This window comes from Pseudophryne corroboree, chromosome 11 (genome assembly GCF_028390025.1).
Source record: "Pseudophryne corroboree isolate aPseCor3 chromosome 11, aPseCor3.hap2, whole genome shotgun sequence".
Classification (NCBI taxonomy): Eukaryota; Metazoa; Chordata; class Amphibia; order Anura; family Myobatrachidae; genus Pseudophryne; species Pseudophryne corroboree.
Window position 1 is genome coordinate 84,337,797 of NC_086454.1, and position 24,445 is coordinate 84,362,241.

The following is a 24,445-nucleotide window of genomic DNA, read 5'->3' on the forward strand; positions in this document are numbered from 1 at the left end:
AGCAATATCGGCAGTGGTCATTCCGGACTTCCTCAGTCCTCAGAACGTACATGCCGGAGAGTGGAGCCTTCATCCGGAAGTCTTTCAACTCCTAGTGGACAACTGGGGCCTACCAGATGCAGACCTGATGGCGTCTCGACACAATCACAAGGTTCCGGTCTTCAGAGCAAGGACAAGGGATCCTCAAGCAGCATTCGTGGATGCACTGGCAATTCCATGGAACTTTCGGCTGCCGTACGTGTTCCCTCCAGTGTCACTTCTGCCCAGGGTGATAAGGAAGTTCAAGAAAGAAGGAGGAATTCTACTTCTAATCGCTCCAGCGTGGCCCAGACGGCATTGGTTCTCAGACCTGCAGGGTCTCTCGATAGAGCGTCCTCTTCTACTTCCACAGTGCCCAGTCCTCCTCGTTCAGGGCCCTTGTGTCGACCAGGATTTGGCCCGGCTGGTTTTGACGTTATGGCTCTTGATGCTTCCGTACTGAGGGCCAAAGGATTTTCTGAGGCGGTCGTTCAAACTATGTTGAAGGCCCATAAACCGGCGTCTGCTAGGATTTATTATAGGGTCTGGAATTCTTACTTCGCCTGGTGTGCGACTAACCATTATGACACATATAAGTTCAGTACTGCCAAGCTTTTGGCTTTCCTGCAACAGGGCCTGGACTTAGGCCTTCGTCTGGTCTCCCTCAAGGTTCATATTTCTGCCTTGTCGATATTGTTTCAGAGAAAAATTGCGACTCTGCCTGATGTTCATACATTCACTCAGGGTGTTTTACGGATTCAGCCTCCCTATGTTCCTCCTGTGGCTCATTGGGATTTGTCGGTTGTTGCAGGACGCCTTATAAGAGTCTCACTTTGAACCTCTTGAGTCTGTGGACCTTAAGTAGCTTACTCTTAAGGTCTTGTTCTTGCTGGCTATTGCCTCTGCTAGACAGGTTTCAGACTTGGGTGCCTTGTCCTGTAGGTCTCCCTTTCTGATTTTTCACCGTGGCTGGGCAGTTCTTAGAACTCTTCCTGGTTATTTGCCTAAGGTGGTGTCGTCTTTCCACCTTAACCAGGAAATTGTGTTTCCGGTATTTACTTCTCCAGGTTTATCCTCCAAAGAGCGGTCTTTGGATGTGGTACGGGCTCTCCGTATTTATGAGAAGAGAACAGATTCTCTTAGGAGATCTGATTCCCTCCTTGTCCTTTTTGGTTTTCACAAACATGGCTGGCCTGCTAATAAGCAGACCTTGGCCAGATGGATTAGAATGGTGACTGCACAAGCTTATGTACAGGCTGGTCTTCCAGCTCCTGCTACCATCAAAGCCCATTCTACTCGGTCTGTTGGATCTTCTTCGGCGGCCCGACGTGGTGCGACCCTTGAACAATTGTGCAAGGCAGCTACGTGGTCCTCAGTGAACACGTTCATAAGGTTCTATGCCTTCGATACTTCCGCCTCCCAGGATACCCTCTTTGGACGCCGGGTTCTTGTGTTTGCTACAGTGCATCCCCTCCCATGAGGAACTGCTTTAGGACATCAACCAATGTTATCCCTGTGGAACCTCAGTGTACCCCGCTGCAGAAAAGGAGATTTATGGTAAGAACTTACCTTTGTTAAATCTCTATCTGCGAGGTACACTGGGTTCCACAGGGCGCCCACCCTGACACACTTAGCTTCTTTGGGTTTGTATGGCATTAGCACTGGTACCTTCTCCTGTCACGAGAATGTGGTATATGTGACTACTAACTGTTGTCGTCTCTTTTACCTGCTACTGCATTGGACTGGTTAACAAAACTGAGCTCCTGTGCACAGAGGCGGGGTTATAGAGGAGCCAGCGCTGTGCATCTTGGGAACAGTCAAAGCTTTTAGGCTGTTGGTGCCTCGGATCAAGTTCCAACTCTACACCCCCGATGTTATCCCTGTGGAACCCAGTGTACCTAGCAGAAAGAGATTTAACAAAGGTAAGTTCTTACCATAAATATCCTTTTTAACCTTTTCTGTGTATATGTGCTGTCACATTTACATTATGTCAGGCAAAGAGTGTGTTTCATGTACGGTGGAGTGTTCCTCTTCCCTATGGAGTTCACTACTATGTACTCAGTGTAGTGCATCTTCTCAGGCTAGCGGGGCTGAACCAGTGTGTCTGGATTCCCTCAAAGGAATGATTTCTAATATCTCTAATAAATTGTCCCGCAATGAGAAAGAGACGCAATACTTAAGACAGTCTGTGGATGAGATTATGAACAGAGACTCAGTCCCCAAACAAGCGTCTCAGTCCCTTGCCATTTGTCCACAAAAACGTACTCTAGCCCATATCCTGAAGTCTGACTCTGACGCTGAGGGGTCAGACATGGAGGAGGGGGATGTGGATTCAGAAGGGGGGGATGCTGCTCTGTCACAGGGAATACAGGCTCTTATAGAGGCTATCAGAGATGTGCTACAAGTTCCTGATAAGGTGATAGAGGAGTGTGAGGAATCTTATTTTAATGTAAAAAAGATGTCCTCAGTCACTTTTCCTGCGTCAAAGGAATTGAATACCCTGTTTGAAGATCTGTGGGTAAATCCTGATAAGAATTTCAAATCCCTAAAAGGTTACTCTCATCTTTTCCTTTTCCTCCTGAGGATAGGAAAAAATGGGAAAGTCCACCGATAGTGGATGCATCTGTGTCCAGGTTGTCAGAGAAGATTGTATTACCCGTCCCTGGTGCAGCCTCCCTAAAGGACGCTGCTGATCGTAAGATTGAGACTACACTCAAATCCTTGTACACAGCGGCTGGGGTGGCTTAGAGACCCACTATAGCATGTGCGTGGATTACTAAAGCCATTGCTAAATGGTCGGGTAATCTTATTGAAGGGTTGGATTCCTTATCTAGGGGGGAGATTGTGTTACTCTTGCAACATATACAGGACTCTGCGAACTTTATGGTGGAAGCCATAAAAGAAGTAGGTTTGCTTAATGCACACACCACTGCTATGGCAGTGTCAGCACGCAGGGGCTTGTGGTTACACCAGTGGACTGCGGACGCGAACTTCAGGAAAGGCGTGGAAGGCCTACCCTTCACAGGAGATGAACTGGACAAATGGATCTCCAAAGCTACTGCGGGTAAGTCCACATATTTTCCTTCTGCAGCTCCCCCAACCAGTAAGACCTACTAAGGACCTACCTTACAGTCCTTTCGGATCGCCAAGTTTAAGGGCAAAGTCAGAGGATCTTCTACTGACACCAGAGGCGCTAGAGATAAACCACACAAACCAGCAGCTGCCGGTTCTCAGGAACAGAGCTCCAGTTCTGCTTCCTCAAAGCCTTCTGCATGACGGTGGACCGCGTTGCCTTGAAGTCTGGCAGGTGGGAGCCCGACTAAAGAATTTCAGTCACATCTGACAAAATCATGCCAGGATCCCTGGGTCATTGATCTTATTTCCCAGGGGTACAGACTGGAGTTTCAGGAGCTCCCACCTCACAGATTCTACAAATCAGGCTTACCAACTTCACAAGAGGCAAGTACAATCTTACAGGATGCCATTCAAAAACTGTCACAGACTCAGGTCATTGTTCCAGTTCCACCTCATCTGCGCAACAAGGGGTAGTATTCCAACTTGTTTGTGGTACCGAAACAGGACGGTTTGGTGAGACCAATTTTGAATCTAAAATCGTTGAACCCGTAATTACGAGTGTTCAAATTCAAGATGGAGTCTGTGAGAGTGGTGATCTCAGGTCTAGAGGAGGGGGAATTCCTAGTCTCAAGGATGCGTACCTTCACATTCCGATCTGGCCACCTCACCAAGCTTATCTACGCTTTGCACTACAGGACTGTCACTACTAGTTCCAGGCCCTGCCATTTGGTCTCTCCACAGCCCAAAGGGTGTTCACCAAGGTGACGGCAGAGATGTTGTTTCTCCTTCGCAAGCAGGGAGTGAACATTATTCCGTACTTGGACGATCTTCTGATAAAGGCACCGTCCAGGGAAAGGTTGTTGGACAGCATTGGTCTCACAACCAGACTACTCCTGGATCACGGGTGGATTCTAAATCTTCTGAAATCTCATTTAGAGCCAACTCGGAGGCTCCCATTTTTGGGAATAATACTGGACACAGAGTCGCAGAAAGTTTATCTTCTGTTGGAAAAGGCATTGTTAATCCAGTCGATGGTTCGATATGTCCTGAAGCCAACCCGGATATCAGTGCATTTATGCATTCGCCTTCTGGGGAAAATGGTGGCCTCTTACGAGGCGCTTCAGTACGGAAGGTTTTATGCGAGGCCCTTCCAGCTAGATCTGTTGGACAAATGGTCCGGATCGCATCTTCACATGTACCAGAGGATCCATCTGTCGCCAAAGGCCAGGATCTCCCTTCTGTGGTGGGTACAGACTTCTCACCTAATCGAGGGCCGAAGGTTCAGGATGCAGAATTGGATTCTGCTAACCACAGACACAAGCCTCAGAGGTTGGGGAGCGGTCACCCAGGGGGTGCAGTTTCAAGGAAGATGGTCAGGTCAGGAAGTCGTCCTTCCAATCAACATTCTGGAACTCAGGGCTGTATACAACGCCCTTCTGCAGGCCTCATATCTTCTTCAAGATCGGGCCATTCAGGTTTAGTCGGAGAATGTGACAGCAGTAACCTACATAAACCGACAGGGAGGAACAAAGAGCAGAGCAGCAATGTCAGAGGTATCAAGAATTCTCCTCTGGGCAGAAAAACACGCTGTGGCGTTGTTGGCGGTCTTCATTCTGGGAGAAGACAACTGGGAAGCAGACTTCCTCGGCAGACACGACCTAAACCCGGGGGAGTGGGGCCTTCACCCATAGGTGTTCAGGTGCTTGACACGTCAATGAGGATGTCCTCAAATCGACATGATGGCCTCTTGTCTCAACAAGAAGCTCAAGCAGTATTGTTCCAGGTCAAGAGACCCACAGGCAGTGGTGGAGGACACTCTGACAACTCCATGGGTGTATCAGATGGTGTACGTGTTCCCTCCACTTCCGCTGATCCCAAGAATTCTGAAAAGAATAAAAATGGAAAAAGTTCAAGCAATTCTCATTGCTCCAGATTGGCCAAGAAGGGCCTGGTACGCGGACCTTCTGGAGATGCTCCTGGAAGATCTGTGGCCTTTATCTCTTCGCAAAGATCTCCTACAACAGGGGCTGTCCGTCTATCAAGACTTGACACGGCTTTGTTTGAAGGGCGCGGAGGTTGAACAGCTGATTCTAGCCAGGAGAGGGATTCCTGACAAGGTCATCCTGACTATGATCCAAGCCAGGAAGGGGGTAACGTCTAAACATTACCATCGTATTTGGAAGAAATACATCTCTTGGTGTGAGAGCAGAAAATATTCTGCTGTGGAATTTCATCTGGGACGTTTCCTGCTTTTTCTGCAGCCGGATGTGGATGTGGGCCTACATCTGGGCTCCATAAAAGTCCAGATTTCGGCCTTGTCCATTTTCTTTCAGAAACAATTGTCATTTCTTCCTGAGGTCCAGACGTTCTTGAAAAAGGTTTTGCACATCCAGCCTCCCTTTGTGCCTCCCACGGCACCCTGGGATCTCAATTTGGTGCTGCAGTTCCTCCAATCGGACTGGTTTGAACCTTTACAGGAGGTAGAAGTAAAATATCTTACGTGGAAGACCGTCACACTGTTGGCCTTGGCTTCTGCAAGACGTGTGTCGGAACTGGGGCGTTGTCTCATAAGAGTCCCTATTTAATCTTCCATGAAGACAGAGCTGAACTCAGGACTCATCAGCAATTCCTTCCGAAAAAGCTGCAAGTTGCATGCAGCGAAACGTGTCAGATGCTGCTACAACCAACAAGGAACACTGGAGCAGAGTAACGGACCATCCCCTGGATATTTACCTGGATACTTTTTCACAACCTTCCCACTCTGAGAGGACCCAGCAGCTACCTATACGGAGAAAGACCTACACCGTAATGCATGAAGCGCTCAATCTATTAAGACCATTGGAGCCAACATTCCTCTAACTGTGAAAAGCTGCCATAGTCGGACTCTCTTATGCATATGGGACAATGCTGTCTATACAGGAAATTTGAAACAGGGGTTACAATAGGAACGGACTACTCCAGCTCACGTATCATTTGTTCCAGACGTACACAAAGGGTAATTTTATCCCAACCATTGTTTGAATAGTGTATTTTAATTTTTTGTGACATGTATGTGTTTAAATGTTTTATTAAATTGTTTTATTAGAGATATTTTAACATTGATATTCATCATTTAATAACTCCATCACAGCGTAGCCTACTTCTGTTTCACATGTTTCTTTTGAGGGAGTGACTTCCCCTGTAATTTGAGGCAGCTGTTTAGTGAAGCTCCTCACGTCTGAAGCGCCCAATATACCTTGGTATACCATAATCGCTTCCGAAGGTGGTGTCCGCATTTCACATCAACCAACCTATTGTGGTTCCGGCTGTTACGGACACCTCTGCTATTTCAAAGTCTTTGGATGTTGTGAGGGCTTTGAAGGTGTATGTAAAGAGGACAGCTCGTCACAGGAAATCTAACTCTCTGTTTGTTCTCTATGATCCCAATAAGATTGGGTGTCCTGCTTCTAAGCAGTCCATTGCACGCTGGATCAGGCTAACTATCCAGCATGCTTATTCCACGGCAGGCTTGCCGGTTCCGAAATCTGTTCAGGCCCACTCGACTAGGTCGGTGGGTTCTTCTAGGACGGCTGCCCGGTGTGTCTCGGCTTTACAGCTCTGCCGAACACCTACTTGGTCAAATTCGAACACGTTTGCAAAGTTTTACAAGTTCGATACTTTAGCCTCTGAGGACCTTCAGCTTGGTCAATCAGTTCTGCAGGACCCTCTGCACTCTCCCATCCAGTTTGGGAGCTTTGGTACTTCCCCATGGTACTAAATAGAACCCCAGTATCCTCTAGGACGTAAGAGAAAATAGGATTTTAATTACCTACTGGTAAATCCTTTTCTCGTAGTCCATAGAGGATACTGGGCGCCCCCCAGGTGCTTTGTTCTTCCTGCAGTGTTACTTGGTTAAGTATTGTTGTTTGGTTCAGCTGTTGCTGTTACTGTTTCAAGTTTGGTTAGCATAGCTTTCCTCTTGTTTGTGTGTGCTGGTTTGGAATCTCACCACTATCCTTATCTATCCTTCTCTCAAAGTATGTCCATCTCCTCGGGCACAGTTTCCTAGACTGAGTCTGGTAGGAAGGGCATAGAGGGAGGAGCCAGCCCACACTATCAAATTCTTAAAGTGCCCATGACTCCTAGTGGACCCGTCTGTACCCCATGGTACTAAATGGAACCCCAGTATCCTCTACGGATTACGAGAAAAGGATTTACCGGTAGGTAGTTAAAATCCTATTTAAACAATACAAATAAGATAAGTGGTCAGGAAAAAGTTAAGACATACTATAAATAAATACACAAACCTGATAGAACCAGTACTGCACTTTCTAAGATCACATTCTCCCACCTCATGTTAAGGCTCCTGTCTCTTCTTCCTGGTAGCTACTCTTTGGTCCAGTGCACTGATTGAGGACTCAGAAGCACACACAGCAAATTTGGTAGAGAAAGCTGCTACCATTGGGCATGTGCAGCAGCTTTGCTCTATCCCTTAAACTTCATGATGTGGCGGCAGCTATAGTAATTGTATTATATACCATTGCTATTGTTGTCATAATTTGAGCTTCTTGCCAAGAGGAGGGGGGTTTCTGTGTTTGCCTATGACTTTCCATGTGGACGCAAAAGAGAGTGGTTTCCATGTTTTGTAGTATTTTTTATTTTAATGTACCACACCACATAAAAGCAAAGCTAAAAATTTGCTTATAAAAATAACTGTAATGGCTTATATGATAATTACCAGGATGTCTTCAGAATATAGGAGAGAATTCCAGTCAACGTAATCCCTCAAAGCATTTTGTCTCTTATGCTATATGTTATCTGGACTTCATCAGCTAACATATAGCATAAGAGATGAAACGCATTGAGGGGTTTACATTGATCATATTCTGGTCAGTCCTGGGAATCACAGTCAACCTATTACACAGAACCCACCTTTATTGGCCTATACCCTTTCTACCTAGAAAAACAAAGCAATTCTGAAGTATTAATTGCAAATTTCTGCCCTTATAGATGAGAAGATCCAACCAGCTTGCCTACCAAACCCAGATGACATATTTGCAGCAGGTTCTTTGTGTGTTGCCCTTGGGTGGGGACGACTGCAAGAAAGTAAGCGGCTTCAGCCCTTCTGGGAAGCCAGATACCTCATTAGTAAAATGTACTGTACATAAAACTACCTTAATGTAATCACTTGGTGTTTTAGATGGCCAGTTGCCTACCAGACTCCAGCAGGTAGCATTACCTCTCGTTGAATACAAGAGGTGTCTACATGCCATGGAAACGTTGGATGGGCGCTTGGTGTTTGACACTGTGGTATGCGCAGGATTTCCAGAAGGTGGAAAGGATGCATGTCAGGTACACTCTCTGTATTCTGTTTGTCCTTTGGTTGGCGATCAGTCAATCATAGAGTCTGTGAGTTTAGAGTAACTTCTCTCACACCAATGATCACCACTGAAAGGAAAACTCCTATATAAGTAGTGTCAAGATGACTCTGCAATCAACTTCTTCTGTGCATAAACCGCATGGCCAATGCATAGCAATATTACAGGGGTAATTAATGCTTTTCATGCTCTATTGGACCAGCATGAATCTAACCCACGGAAAAGCTGGGAATTCACACAGCTGATGATGGCTAGATACAGACTACAGACCAAATACAGTTCTGCAGCTTATTCTATGAAGCAGGAATAAAGAATAAAGTGTATTATCAGACTAAGGGCCTAATTCAGTAAGGATTGCTTATACAATCTTTACTGCAAATTCCCGATTGTCAGGTCCCTTTTCAGAACAATGCCTGAGATGTGAACGATCAGGCTTAGGCGTTCGGGGGGTGGGTGGGGTGGGGGGGTGCAGGGGCAGCCATCATTGGGTATAACAGGGGCATCCTAGATGCAGTTTCCTTGGCCTCGCAAGCCGCACTGCGACGGCAAGTCTGAGTAAGCTGTTGTTACTGTAATTTACAAAGATTAGCCATGTTATCTATGTTTTTTTACTGACATGGCAATGCTTCCATTCATGTAATGATGAATTCACTGGAGACACAGCACCTAACTGTCTTGTGTTACCACTGTTAGTGCTTTATTTGTCTTTGATTTCTTGTTAATTCTATTCGTACTAGCACCTTGCTTAGCAATTCTAGAGCAGCATTGTTGAATCATTTTATGGGTGTGTGAATGTTTCTTTATGCTCATGGGTGTAAGTTAGCCTGATAGCTGATTCAATACATACTCAATACTTTCTTTTACACACACTGAGGCTTATTTTGAGTCTGATGCGCATTCGCCGTAGAAAGCGATCACAGACCGCACCGTACCATGCATATGCACACAAGATTGAAACAGCGGACAGTCCAATCCGTCCATTAGCAGATTGCTCTTTCCGTGAAATGTTTGTTTCAGGGTAAAATCTCAAAGAACTGATACATTTCATTTGAGAGTTGTGGCAATGGGCCTAATTGATGGTAGATGTGCGAAAAAACGCACATCTACGATCAAAATATGAGGCATGCGGGGGGACGCCCAGAAGGCCAAGCCCTACCCCCCCCCCTGCTTTCGTGCCAGAACAGTAGCTTCCTGCCATCGCATGTTTAGGGTCGCAGTTGCTGCGTTGTCCGGACCGCGCCCAGAAAATGCCGCCGAAACGCCGTTGACCCCCCCACGCGATTGCCTCTGATGGTACACCTGCTACTGCCAGATCTTTTGCACCCTGCATGGGGTGGGTTATAATTCACGATTCTAATAATGACTGTTGCAGATGGAGAAACAGTGGGCTGTGCAGCCTTCCACTTGCTGATAGATGGATGATCTGCAGAAACCGGCGGATACATTGGCATAAGGTGGTATGCGTAGACTGTTGCAGCGAAACACGCAAGCAGCCTCACCTGCATCAGAATCAGACTCTGACCCAGCTCAGAGTTGCACGAATCCTAGTGTGAGCTAAACAGAAACTCATATTGGCGTCACATAGTAAATCAGGCTTCCGTGACTTCCCGCAAAAACACAGCCACTTTGCGTCCGACTCACAAGCAGCCACAGTGTGTAGGTTCCGGGTTTTCTGAAATGCACCAAACCAATGAGCAGCCTGAGATTGCGGGTAACACAAGGAAATGGGAAGTTTAGGTCCAATAGAGTCTTCTCCTCTGACTACAGCTGTCTGTTATATTGCAGGGTGACTCTGGAGGTCCGTTCCTCTGCCAGCGGAGTCACGGGAGGTGGGTTCTGGTTGGCGTGACCTCCTGGGGTATGGGCTGTGCCCGTAAATGGGACAACAATTTGATGCAGGTGCCAGGAAAGAGAGGGTCGCCGGCTGTCTTCACGGATATTCAGAGACTTCTTCATTGGGTCACTACAAACCTCAAATATGGTCAGTGTGCCCATGTAGTCTGGTGATGTTATAAGGCATATGAAATCTGTAGTTGTTTTGCATGTATTTATAGCCCATATTTATCAAGCTTTGGAGAGTGATAAATAGCACGGTGATAACGTATCAGCCAATCAGCTCCCAACTGCCATGTATTTGTAAAATGACAGTTAGGAGCTGGTTGGCTGGTACTTTATCACCGTGCTATTTATCACTCTCCAAGGCTTGATAAATCTGGGCCTATGTACTGTATTATACTGTACTGTATCTAGCATTCTCTGTCATCTCTGGAAATGGTTCTGAGCGTTCTACACAGTAACAGACCACTTGTCATTTACCCAAATCTATCATATTCCCGTCTTTCCCCAGTGTAAGTGCTGGACTCCCTGGCCTTTCTATCTACTGTACAAAGAAAAACCAAACCAAAAAATTCCCTAGCGCTTGTATGGTCAACTATCCTGCTCGTTTTAGCATATAAAAATATATTAACACTAAGCTGCTCCCAAATGGTACTACTGAAATACCAGCTGTGGATTAAAAATGCAAAAAAGATATAGGTATATCAGGAAGCGCTGTAGTTTAAGGTAAAATATTTATTACATAATATTCTAAAACAATTCAATAAGACAGACATACAATTCATATAGCTATATAATTGCTTCTCTCATAAGTGTCTCCAATAGTATCCAGCCGCACCAAGACCCTTAGTTGCAATGTTCTTTATATTTAAGGATATAAGGTGCTTATATAAACCATAAGGTTTTAAATGGACAGTGAGTGTCCCGTTTGACACATAACTCCTTAGATCTGTATTGTCAGTCAAGCAGCAGCATGAGGATTTTAGTGGCAAGCAAACCAACATGCAGTGACTCCTCCGTTAATTGACGTTGTATAATCGCTGTGTGAACGGGCTGAGGGAGGGCGCCGTAGCGGTGATGTCAGGCGCTATGCTACACCCCAGTCCGATCAAAGCTGACAATGTCCAGTTGTTTGCAGTGTAAATCAACGGGTCAGTCTTACCGGACTTGTATTTCCCGCACTCGCCGTGAGATCTCTGCAGTGAACTCACGTAGCAGTTGTGGCTGTGTGCTGTCCGTGATCGGCTGTCCTTGATATGAAGGCCGTGGAGACAACTTTAGATGGGTTTATTTGAGCTCCTTACGCGTTTCTCCGCCCTTATCCCACGGCGGTTTCGTCAGAGGATATAACAACTACCAAGCCTGGCTGTTCATTTAAACCCAAAAGGACCAATCAGAACCAATTGATTAATCCAAACACCTGTGGTGTCAGCTGTAGTACAAATACACATAAGAATCATATGTCTGTCTTTATAAAAATTCTCTTAATATAAATCAAAACGAGCAAAATAGTGACCTTTATATTAGATATCAAAAGCAGACTGTCATTTGTTTAATTTAAACTAAACGAATATAAATAATTTTATATAGTTTTCATAAACAATTCTTAATAAAAGCACATGGGATTACCTTCTGCACTCATAGCATAATGGTAAGAGTGCAGAACTAGCATGCTATAAGACCCAGGTTCGAATCTCAACAGGATACATCGTATAATTGTATCATTTGTTGGATAAGATACTATAATATGCCTCACATAATAATTAGCGGCATGCAACAATTATATACACAATACATTAATATAAATAAAAAATAATAATAATAAATATACAAATAAACATAAAAATATATCTGTATCAGTTCACAGCAATAAATTCATTTAATGTACTGTGCCAATATATAGCATGGTGCCTTTATCCTCTCTATCTAAATTTCCACTTCTCATTAATTAATTACTATAATTTATACTAATGTACCACCATATAAATATAATAACTAGTTGACATACCTATATCCTAACCTTAGTAACAAAATTATGTTAATCCAATAGATGGAGAAATAGAACTAAAATTCTAAGGATAATATTTCTTGTTTGAAGCTCTTTTATCTTATATTGTTTAATTCAATATTTTCATTGAGACCATCAGGAACCAGTGTATCTAGAGTAAAGATCCAAAATGCCTCTCTGGTACAGAGGCGGCTATATCTATCTCCACCTCTCGGGGTAGGAGCAATGTATTCAATACCTTGTTCCTTTATTACATTCATATTCCCTTCATGAATTTGCAAAACATGTCTTGATACACTGTGACTAATATTCTTATTAAGAACATTTCTTCTGTGCTCAAGAAATCTTATGTTAACGCTGCATGTGGTCCTGCCTACGTACTGCATACCACACTCACAGCTTAGAAGATAAATAACATATGTCTTTTGACAATTCATGTATGATTCCATTTTGAAATTTTGTCCAGTTGTAGTAGATTGAAAGGAAATACTTCTATGAAGAATGAAGTTACATGTTATGCATCTGGTTTTACCACATCTAAAACAACCTATATATGTAGAGAGCCAAGTGATTTTATTCAGTGGTTTATCTGACTTCTGTATATCCTGAAAAAAACTGAGTGACAAATGATTCCTCAAATTCTTAGCTTTTTGAAATACTACTCTCGGATTGTCACCAAGGCAAGGTTTCAATATTTTGTCTAACTTCAGTATTTCAAAGTTCTTATGGAGAATTTTCTTTATCTCATCTGCACAGATATTAAATTTACTAATAAATGGAAGTATTTCATTATCTCTATATGAATCTTCTTTAGAGCACCTAGATTTAGACTGAGAGAGGAGAGATCTCCTATCTCTTTGACCTGCTTCTTTCAGTGATTTGCTTAACAATGTGTCTTGATAACCCTGGTCGCGAAACGCTTCTGTCAATTCCTTTGCTTGTTCAACAAACTCCTTTTCATCTGAACAATTACGTTTTAATCTAAGGTATTGACCCTTAGGTATATTGTTCTTCCATTTTAAACGATGACAACTTTTATAATTCAGATAATTGCCACAATCGACCTCTTTTCTGTATGTACATGTGGCAAGTGTATCACCATTGACAGTGAGGGCAATATCAAGGAAGTTAATGTGTGTAGGGTGACAAGTGTGGCTAAACTTAAGACCAAAAGTGTTAGAATTAAGATAAGAGAGAAAAGAAGAAACTAGATCAGACCCATCCCAAATAATAAATAGATCATCTATGTACCTACCATAGAACACCAGGTTCGCCATATAGGGCCCCTCCCAGATGTAATTTTCCTCGAAGAGGCCCATATATAAATTGGCAAAACTGGGGGCAAACCTGGTGCCCATGGCGGTACCGTGCACTTGAAGAAAAAACTGTGAATTAAATAAAAAATAATTGTGCGCTAAAATAAATTTCATGGATTCCAAAATAAACTCACAGCAATCTGTTGTCAAATTATCATCAGCCTCCAAAAAATGGCGACAAGACTCAACTCATTGTTGATGGGGTATGTTGGTGTAAAGCGATTCAACATCACAAGTGAGGAGTACATATGATTGTCGCCATTCTATGTTATTAATTAAATTTAAAAAATGGGATTTCAATTTGCTCACATGTGGTTGTAGATATGAATCCACGAAAAAAGAAAGACTAGATGTGAGGGACCCCACACCAGAAATTATGGGACGACCAGGTGGTGAAACTAAAGATTTGTGAATCTTAGGAAGGTGATAGTATGTGGGAACTATAGGGTAAGGATCAAACAAAAATAGAAATTCTTCCTTTGATATTGTCCCCACTGCCAGTGCCGCTGTCAACATAAATTTGTATTCCTGTAGGAAAAGGGTGGTAGGGTTACTGGCAAGTTTTTTATAAAATTTCTGATCACTTAATTGTCTATTAGCTTCTTCTAAATAGACCACTTTGTCTTGTACCACCAACCCGCCACCCTTATCCGCATTTTTGATAATAATTGAGTTATCATTTTTGAGAGCCTTCAATGCTCTGCGTTCGTTACCATTTAGATTATCTCTTTTGAAGGACTTATTATTTTTCTCACAAAGTGTGCGTAAATCCACTAGGGTTGAAGAATAAAAAGCTTCAATATAAGCATTCCTATGTTGGAACGGATAGAACTCCGATTTCTTTTTAAACATAATATTAGTGTCTATCTTTGTCCTCATGTTTGAGATATCAAAAAATCACCCTTTTCCTACAGGAATACAAATTTATGTTGACAGCGGCACTGGCAGTGGGGACAATATCAAAGGAAGAATTTCTATTTTTGTTTGATCCTTACCCTATAGTTCCCACATACTATCACCTTCCTAAGATTCACAAATCTTTAGTTTCACCACCTGGTCGTCCCATAATTTCTGGTGTGGGGTCCCTCACTTCTAGTCTTTCTTTTTTCGTGGATTCATATCTACAACCATATGTGAGCAAATTGAAATCCCATATAAGGGATACCACTCATTTTTTAAATTTAATTAATAACATAGAATGGCGACAATCATATGTACTCCTCACTTGTGATGTTGAATCGCTTTACACTAACATACCCCATCAACAATGAGTTGAGTCTTGTCGCCATTTTTTGGAGGCTGATGATAATTTGACAACAGATCGCTGTGAGTTTATTTTGGAATCCATGAAATTTATTTTAGTGCACAATTATTTTTTATTTAATTCACAGTTTTATCTTCAAGTGCACGGTACCACCATGGGCACCAGGTTTGCCCCCAGTTTCGCCAATTTATATATGGGCCTCTTCGAGGAAAATTACATCTGGGAGGGGCCCTATATGGCGAACCTGGTGTTCTATGGTAGGTACATAGATGATCTATTTATTATTTGGGATGGGTCTGATCTAGTTTCTTCTTTTCTCTCTTATCTTAATTCTAACACTTTTGGTCTTAAGATTAGCCACACTTGTCACCCTACACACATTAACTTCCTTGATATTGTCCTCACTGTCAGTGGTGATACACTTGCCACATGTACATACAGAAAAGAGGTCGATTGTGGCAATTATCTGAATTATAAAAGTTGTCATCATTTAAAATGGAAGAACAATATACCTAAGGGTCAATACCTTAGATTAAAACGTAATTGTTCAGATGAAAAGGAGTTTGTTGAACAAGCAAAGGAATTGACAGAAGCGTTTCGCGACCAGGGTTATCAAGACACATTGTTAAGCAAATCATTGAAAGAAGCAGGTCAAAGAGATAGGAGATCTCTCCTCTCTCAGTCTAAATCTAGGTGCTCTAAAGAAGATTCATATAGAGATAATGAAATACTTCCATTTATTAGTAAATTTAATATCTGTGCAGATGAGATAAAGAAAATTCTCTATTAGAACTTTGAAATACTGAAGTTAGACAAAATATTGAAACCTTGCCTTGGTGACAATCCGAGAGTAGTATTTCAAAAAGCTAAGAATTTGAGGAATCATTTGTCACCCAGTTTTTTTCAGGATATACAGAAGTCAGATGAACCACTGAATAAAACCACTTGGCTCTCTACATATATAGGTTGTTTTAGATGTGGTAAAACCAGATGCATAACATGTAACTTCATTCTTCATAGAAGTATTTCCTTTCAATGTACTACAACTGGACAAAATGTCAAAATGGAATCATACATGAATTGTCAAAAGACATATGTTATTTATCTTCTAAGCTGTGAGTGTGGTATGCAGTACGTAGGCAGGACCACACTCAGCCTTAACATAAGATTTCTTGAGCACAGAAGAAATGTTCTTAATAAGAATATTAGTCACAGTGTATCAAGACATGTTTTGCAAATTCATGAAGGGAATATGAATGTAATAAAGGTACAAGGTATTGAATACATTGCTCCTACCCTGAGAGGTGGAGATAGATATAGCCGCCTCTGTACCAGAGAGGCATTTTGGATCTTTACTCTAGATACACTGGTTCCTGATGGTCTCAATGAAAATATTGAATTAAACAATATAAGATAAAAGAGCTTCAAACAAGAAATATTATCCTTAGAATTTTAGTTCTATTTCTCCATCTATTGGATTAACATAATTTTGTTACTAAGGTTAGGATATAGGTATGTCAACTAGTTATTATATTTATATGGTGGTACATTAGTATAAATTATAGTAATTAATGAGAAGTGGAAATTTAGATAGAGAGGATAAAGGCACCATGCTATATATTGGCACAGTACATTAAATGAATTTATTGCTGTGAACTGATACAGATATATTTTTATGTTTATTTGTATATTTATTATTATTATTTTTTATTTATATTAATGTATTGTGTATATAATTGTTGCATGCCACTAATTATTATGTGAGGCATATTATAGTATCTATTATCCAACAAATGATAAAATTATACGATGTATCCTGTTGAGATTCGAACCTGGGTCTTATAGCATGCTAGTTCTGCACTCTTACCATTATGCTATGAGTGCAGAAGGTAATCCCATGTGCTTTTATTAAGAATTGTTTATTAAAACTATATAAAATTATTTATATTCGTTTAGTTTAAATTAAACAAATGACAGTCTGCTTTTGATATCTAATATAAAGGTCACTATTCTGCTCGTTTTGATTTATATTAAGAGAATTTTTATAAAGACAGACATATGATTCTTATGTGTATTTGTACTACAGCTGACACCACAGGTGGTTGGATTAATCAATTGGTTCTGATTGGTCCGTTTGGGTTTAAATGAACAGCCAGGCTTGGTAGTTGTTATATCCTCTGACGAAACCGCCGTGGGATAAGGGCGGAGAAACGCGTAAGTAGCTCAAATAAACCCATCTAAAGTTGTCTCCACGGCCTTCATATCAAGGACAGCCGATCACGGACAGCACACAGCCACAACTGCTACGTGAGTTCACTGCAGAGATCTCACGGTGAGTGCGGGGAATACAAGTCCGGTAAGACTGACCCGTTGATTTACACTGCAAACAACTGGACATTGTCAGCTTTGATCGGACTGGGGTGTAGCATAGCGCCTGACATCACCGCTACGGCGCCCTCCCTCAGCCCGTTCACACAGCGATTATACAACGTCAATTAACGGAGGAGTCACTGCATGTTGGTTTGCTTGCCACTAAAATCCTCACGCTGCTGCTTGACTGACAATACAGATCTAAGGAGTTATGTGTCAAACGGGACACTAACTGTCCATTTAAAACCTTATGGTTTATATAAGCACCTTATATCCTTAAATATAAAGAACATTGCAACTAAGGGTCTTGGTGCGGCTGGATACTATTGGAGACACTTATGAGAGAAGCAATTATATAGCTATATGAATTGTATGTCTGTCTTATTGAATTGTTTTTAGAATATTGTGTAATAATTTTTTTACCTTAAACTACAGCGCTTCCTGATATACCTATATCTTTTTTGCATTTTCTCTCTACTGTACTGAGGCTGTAGTCAAATTGTGCCCTCGCTATGGCCCTCATTCCGAGTTGATTGCTAGCTGCATTCGTTCGCAGCGCATCGATTAGGTCAAAAAGCGGCACTTCTGCGCATGCGTATGGGGCTCAGTGCGCACGCGCGACGTACTTTTACAAAAGCCGGTGCAGTTTCACACAATGTCTAGCGACGCTTTTAAGTCACACTGCTGGCCGCAGAGTGATTGACAGGAAGTGAATGTTTCTGTGTGGTAACAGTTTTTGGGTGCTTAAACGCAGGCGTGTCGGATAAAAACGCAGGCGTGGCTGGGGAAATGTAGGCATGGCTGGCCGAACGCAGGGCGTGTTTGTGACGTCAAAACAGGAACTAAACAGACTGAAGTGATCGCAAGGTAGGAGTAGGTCTCGAGCTACCTGAAACTGCACAATCTTTTTTTGTAGCAATGCTGCGATCCTTTCGGTTACACTTCTGCTAAGCTAAGATACACTCCCAGTGGGCGGCGGCTTAGCGTTTGCACTGCTGCTAAAAGCAGCTAGCGAGCAATCAACTCGGAATGAGGGCCCCTGTGCGCTGCAGTTACTGCATTTAGGGCCTTACTCAGGTTTGTTAGAAAACCAAAAAAGTTAGCAATTAGACAAAAACATGTTGCACTGCAGCTGGGGTAGATGTAGCATGCAGAGAGATTTAGATTTGGGTGGGGTGTTCTCAGACTGAAATCTAAATTGCTGTTCTGAAATGAAGCAGCCAGTACTTACCATGCACAGAAACAATATAACCCACCCAAATTAAATCTCTCTGCACATGTTACATCTGCCCCCCTGCAGTGCAACATGGTATATATATATATATATATATATATATATATATATATATATATATGTGTGTGTGTATATATATATATATATATATATATATATATATATATATACCGTGAAAATTTTGAGTTTACTTCATATTAATTTTTCAAAAAAAGTGCATCGTGCAAAAATTGATGTAAACAGCTATGATGAATTAAGAGATACTTAGCAGCTCAATGCATAGTGACAAGCGGCAGCTCCAACAGCTGTTTCGGTGCAGCAGCACCTTCATCAGGGAAAAGCCAGCAGTGTAACTAACCATCACCAAATCCCAAACATATATACACAAACACTGAGCACAAACAATTACAATCACCTGTGCATTCTGCTTAGAACAACTCCCATGTGATCATCTGGTCCAATGCCGAAGAGGGACTCCCCACGCTCCTCCAGGCGCCAAGGTAACACAATCACCAGACAGGTGTGCGTGACATTACAAGCACCCACTTCCGGCCGACGGAATTCACATCGCGGACCCATGCCACAGGGGACGATACAGCGGGACGCGCCACCCGGAAGTAAAGCGATCCCGCTGCTGACGTCGACGGCAACTTGGTCCATCAGTATCCGCCTTCCAGTTGTCACTAAACAACACCCACTATTTACAATTGTCCAATGGCGCTACCAGGGGAGCGGACAATATCTTAATGTAAACAATCCAATAATATCCGAGTACAACAATCCTCTTTCGGCCAGCAGACACCACAAACACATGATCTACAGCATAAATACATGTAAACATAAACAAATACATAAGCAGAATAGTGCAGCCAAATAATCTGTCTCATTAAGGCTAAACTAACCATGAATCTGCATAATTGATACAGGACTACATACAAAACATATCTAAACCTACAATAAAACAATATTTAAGAATGGGCCCATCAGATGAACCAGCCTGATTATCAGAATGTTATTACATTGATCACAAAAAGGAAGTGAAGGACAGTTCCTCATTTAATCCTCTTGGTGCCATTGTCTCTAGATTATAGATCCATTTACATTCTTTTTGTAATAGACTTCTATTTCTATCCCCTCCTCTACGTGAGGGGGGAACTTGCTCAATAGGCATCACTTTCAAGTCCTTGATCATATGCTTAACTGTTGCAAAATGACGTGCTTTCTTTCAGTATCCTCTGGGTTTTACCCGCATAGATCAAATTGCACGGGCACCATATAACATATACGACATACCTTGTGTCGCAAGACATCTGTTGTCTAATCTGGTATCTCTTATTTGTACTTTGATTCACAAAATCAGTCCCCATACATAGAAAGCTACAATTTGCACAACCTGTACACTTGTACACTCCATTCGGTAGCTGCAACAATCCACTCTTGATCATAACTCTTGGACTAATGTCAGAGTATACCAATTGATATCTCAGATTGTTACTCCTCTTGTAACAAAATAATGGTTCCTCCTTGCAAACCTGACCAAGGACTGGATCACTTTGGATAATATGCCAATGCAACAAAATAGACCGCCTGATGGCCCCTGATGTAATCGAATAGGTGCTAGATAGCAATAATCTACCGGCCTCCCCTGATTTTTCTTTATCTTTAGGGACCAGAAGTTCCTTTCTGTCCAATTGGAGACATCTGTGTATTGCAACATCTACCTCATTTTTTCCATAACCCCTCTGCAGGAATTTCTGTCCCATACGATGTAACACTTCAACAGTGTGTTTTTGTCCGTTACTTTGCGGTAAATTACCGTGACAAACCGCCTCTCAAAGATGTTCACTTTTACATCTAAAAATTCAATTGCAATAGGATTGCTCGTATAGGTAAATCTGATGGACCCTACAATATTGTTAAGCTTGGTAACAAATAATTGTAACCTCTCACTTCCTCCTTTCCAAATTAGAAAAAGGTCATCTATGAAACGACAATAGCACATCACATATTTGGAAAACACAGGGTCACCGTGAATGTATACTACCCCATAGTTATACATAAACAAATTTGCATATGATGGGGCCATATTTGACCCCATCGTGGTCCCGCGTAATTGCAAATAAAATGCGTTATTAAACAAAAAGTAATGTAGTACAACCTCCATGAGAAGCATAAGAAATTCAATCGGTGGGCCACTATAGCTGATGTTGAAAGAAATCACAGTTCTTATTCCATCCATACCTTCCTTATGGCCTATGTTGGTGTAGAGGCTACAAACATCAAGTGTCACCAGCAGACAGCCTTCGGGTGGTGCCCCATAAGATTCCAATTTATTAATAAAATTTGTCATATCCCTTAGATAAAAGGGGGTACTCTGAATAACAGGTTGTAAGTACACATCAACGTATTGTGATAACGGTTGACTTAGCGAGCCCCTTGATGAAATTATGTGCTTACCAGGGGGTTTACACAATGATTTATGCACTTTAGGCAGTATATACAGAACAGGAACAATAGGGAAATCTTGGGTCAAAAAAACAACTGTGTAGTCATCAATCCAACCATTCATGGCACCCATGGAGATAATAGAATCAATCTCACGTTTATATGCTCCTGACGGATCAAAAGTAAGTTTCTTATAACACATAGTGTCCTTAAGCTGTGACATCACTTCTTCAATATTGTCAGTTCAGTCAAGGAGAACAATACCCCCACCCTTATCAGCAGGGCGTATAATAATCTGGTCATTATTACGTAAATCCTGTACCGCTCTAACCTCCTGAGGACTCAAATTTTGATGTTTCTTTTTCATGGAATTAATGACAGGTAATGTATCTCTCTTGACCAATCTAATAAATGTGTCAATAGATGCATTATTACTCGGTGAATCAAAAGTGTTTTTTTATCTAAATGGTCGTTCCTGTAAAGCACCAGTACCTTGTTTACCAAAAAATCCCTTAGACGCAATTGTCTATAGAAATGGTATAGTTCTGTCTCCCATTCAAATGCTGTTTGTTTGTATGTGGGTACAAATGACTGCCCCTGTATTACATACAGCAGCTTCGGTTAGGCAAATTCACCTACTCATATACTGAACTGCAGAAAAGGATTACATCAGCTTGTGAGTGCTACAAATATCAATATTTGTGTATTTTTGTATATTTAACTCGCCTATCATTGGTTCTGAGGGGGGATCCTAAGCACCCGTAGTCCTGCTTTTATTGAGAAAATTGAGTGCCTGCACTTGTGTGTAAGCATACCTCCCAACATGACCCTCTCCAGGAGGGACAGAATGCTCTGCTCCTGGACTTCCCTCTTAATGTATGATTGCCATCACCTGTGATGAAACACCTTTCTTACCCATTAACCTGTTCAACATAGGTGATGGCAATCTTAAATTAAGAGGGAAGTCCTGGAGCAGAGCATTCTGTCTGTCCTGTAGAGGGTCATGTTGGGAGGTATGGTGTAAGCAGTGGTCGCACATTTCAAACCTTCCCAGTAACCTATGCCCCTATTTCCTATAACATTCCACCTAACATTCCCATTAACCCTTAAGGGTGAGGTCTAGGGGCCTACAGTAATTCAAGGTTGAGTGCAAAACAACATTTTCCTCTAACGGGCAAAACCATGTGCACTGCAGGTGGGGCTGATATAACATGTGCAGAGAGAGTTAGATTTGGGTGGGTTATATTGTTTCTGTGCAGGGTAAATACTGGCTGCTTTATTTTTATACTGAAATTTAGATTTCACTTTGAAAACACCCCACCCAAATCTAACTCTCTCTGCACATGTTATATCTGCCCCACCTGCACTGCAACATGGTGTTGCCCATTAGAGGAAAATGTTGTTTTGAAATCAACCTTGAATTAGGCCCTAGTTCAGTTGTTTGTGCTGAAAACTTTTCCTAGCTTATTCAACCCCTGGTAAGATGAGATGCCTGGCTTTACTTGGGCTGTATGCTGGTTCACAGGGAACACATGAAGAACCTGGAGTATATGGGAATGTTTCAGTTGCTTTACTGGTATCGATGTGGTACTGTCTTTCAAAGGAGTTACATTTATTGGAATCTAGCTCTTGTCTTGACTTACACGTGGTCATTGTAACTCCAGTTTTTGTTTTTTAAAATTTTTGTTTTGTTTTCTTACTACCTAGAACAACCGACTCTGACCCCATATCAAGGTAAATGATCTCTCCTTGTACATGGCACCTTTTGACATCATCAACCCAGTGTGATTACAAGAGATTTCTATCACACAGTGCATTGCAGCGTGAATAGTGGATTCCTGCGGGGAACTGCCGGACAGATAATACTACCAGCTGCCCCCCAAAAATATTATTTAAACAACGAGTGAGTATTTAAAATTTTTTTTTGTGTAAACCATTTATTTAATGCTAAACACAACACTACTACTAGTTACTTTAACTAAATTCATAGCCATCATATTGTATTAATGTTTCTCTGACGTCCTAGTGGATGCTGGGAACTCCGTAAGGACCATGGGGAATAGAAGGGCTCCGCAGGAGACTAGGCACTCTAAAAGAAAGATTAGGTACTATCTGGTGTGCACTGGCTCCTCCCACTATGACCCTCCTCCAGACCTCAGTTAGATTCTTGTGCCCGGCTGAGCTGGATGCACACTAGGGGCTCTCCTGAGCTCCTAGAAAGAAAGTTTATTTTAGGTTTTTTATTTTACAGTGAGACCTGCTGGCAACAGGCTCACTGCATCGAGGGACTAAGGGGAGAAGAAGCGAACCTACCTGCTTGCAGCTAGCTTGGGCTTCTTAGGCTACTGGACACCATTAGCTCCAGAGGGATCGACCGCATGGAACTGGCCTTGGTGTTCGTTCCCGGAGCCGCGCTGCCGTCCCCCTTACAGAGCCAGAAGCAAGAAGAGGTCCGGAAAATCGGCCGCAGAAGACATCAGTCTTCACCAAGGTAGCGCACAGCACTGCAGCTGTGCGCCATTGCTCCTCATGCACACTTCACACTCCGGTCACTGAGGGTGCAGGGCGCTGGGGGGGGGGGCGCCCTGAGCAGCAATTAAAACACCTTGGCTGGCAAATATATCACAATATATAGCCCCAGAGGCTATATATGTGATAAATACCCCTGCCAGAATCCATTAAAAAGCGGGAGAAAAGTCTGCGAAAAAGGGGCGGAGCTATCTCCCTCAGCACACTGGCGCCATTTTCTCTTCACAGTGCAGCTGGAAGACAGCTCCACAGGCTCTCCCCTGTAGTTTGCATGTATCAAAGGGTTAAAAAGAGAGGGGGGGCACTAAATTTAGGCGCAATATTGTATATACAAGCAGCTATTGGGAAAAATTCACTCAATATAGTGTTAATCCCTAAATTATATAGCGCTCTAATCAGTGGCGGATCTTGCCACGGGCAAGCAGGACTTTTGCCCGGGGCGCCGCCTTCCGGAGGGCGCCGGCGCTATCCGGAGGGCGCCGCACCATGGCAAGATCCTCCACTGTCAGTGTGCGCCCCAGCAGTGTCCCCCCGCTGTGCCCCCCCTCCCGCTGTGAGAAGGGAACCAGAAGCTATGCGTCTGGTTTCCCTTCGTGGCGCTGGTCCTCCCCCGCTCTGAAGGGAATCAGACGCTAAGCGTCTAGTTTCCCTTCATGGAGAGGACCTTTGGTGTGCGGTGCGCGATGACGTCATCGCGCACCGCATAGCATTGTGGCATAGACGCTAGGGGTCATAATTGACCTCTAGCGCTTATGCTGTGCTATGGGAGAGACGTCATGACTGACGTCTCTCCCATAGATCCGACGAGAAGAGCGGCGCCGGTCTGCAGGGTCTGGAAACAGGAGCGGGGTACAGTAAGTATACTTTTTTTTTTTTTTTTTCTTTCAGCGGCGCTACAAATGGGGGGCGTGACTGACCACGCCCCCATGTTAAGCCACGCCCCTAACTTTTGCCCGGGGCGCCGCAAGGGCAAGAACCGGCCCTGGCTCTAAT

At 42.7% G+C, this 24,445-nt stretch overlaps 1 protein-coding gene across 6 annotated transcripts in view; it reads left to right on the forward strand.

Annotated features, from left to right (window-relative positions):
* Window positions 1-24,445, forward strand: part of LOC134968915 (ovochymase-2-like) — a 235,824-nt gene that overhangs the window by 67,128 nt on the left and 144,251 nt on the right. For all 6 annotated transcript variants that reach the window (XM_063944490.1, XM_063944489.1, XM_063944493.1 and 3 more), the window contains 5 exons: window positions 8,083-8,178; window positions 8,273-8,424; window positions 10,236-10,431; window positions 22,631-22,657; window positions 22,736-22,826. In XM_063944490.1, coding sequence (XP_063800560.1) covers window positions 8,083-8,178; window positions 8,273-8,424; window positions 10,236-10,431; window positions 22,631-22,657; window positions 22,736-22,826 — 562 coding nt within the window. The remainder of the gene's footprint in view (window positions 1-8,082; window positions 8,179-8,272; window positions 8,425-10,235; window positions 10,432-22,630; window positions 22,658-22,735; window positions 22,827-24,445) is intronic.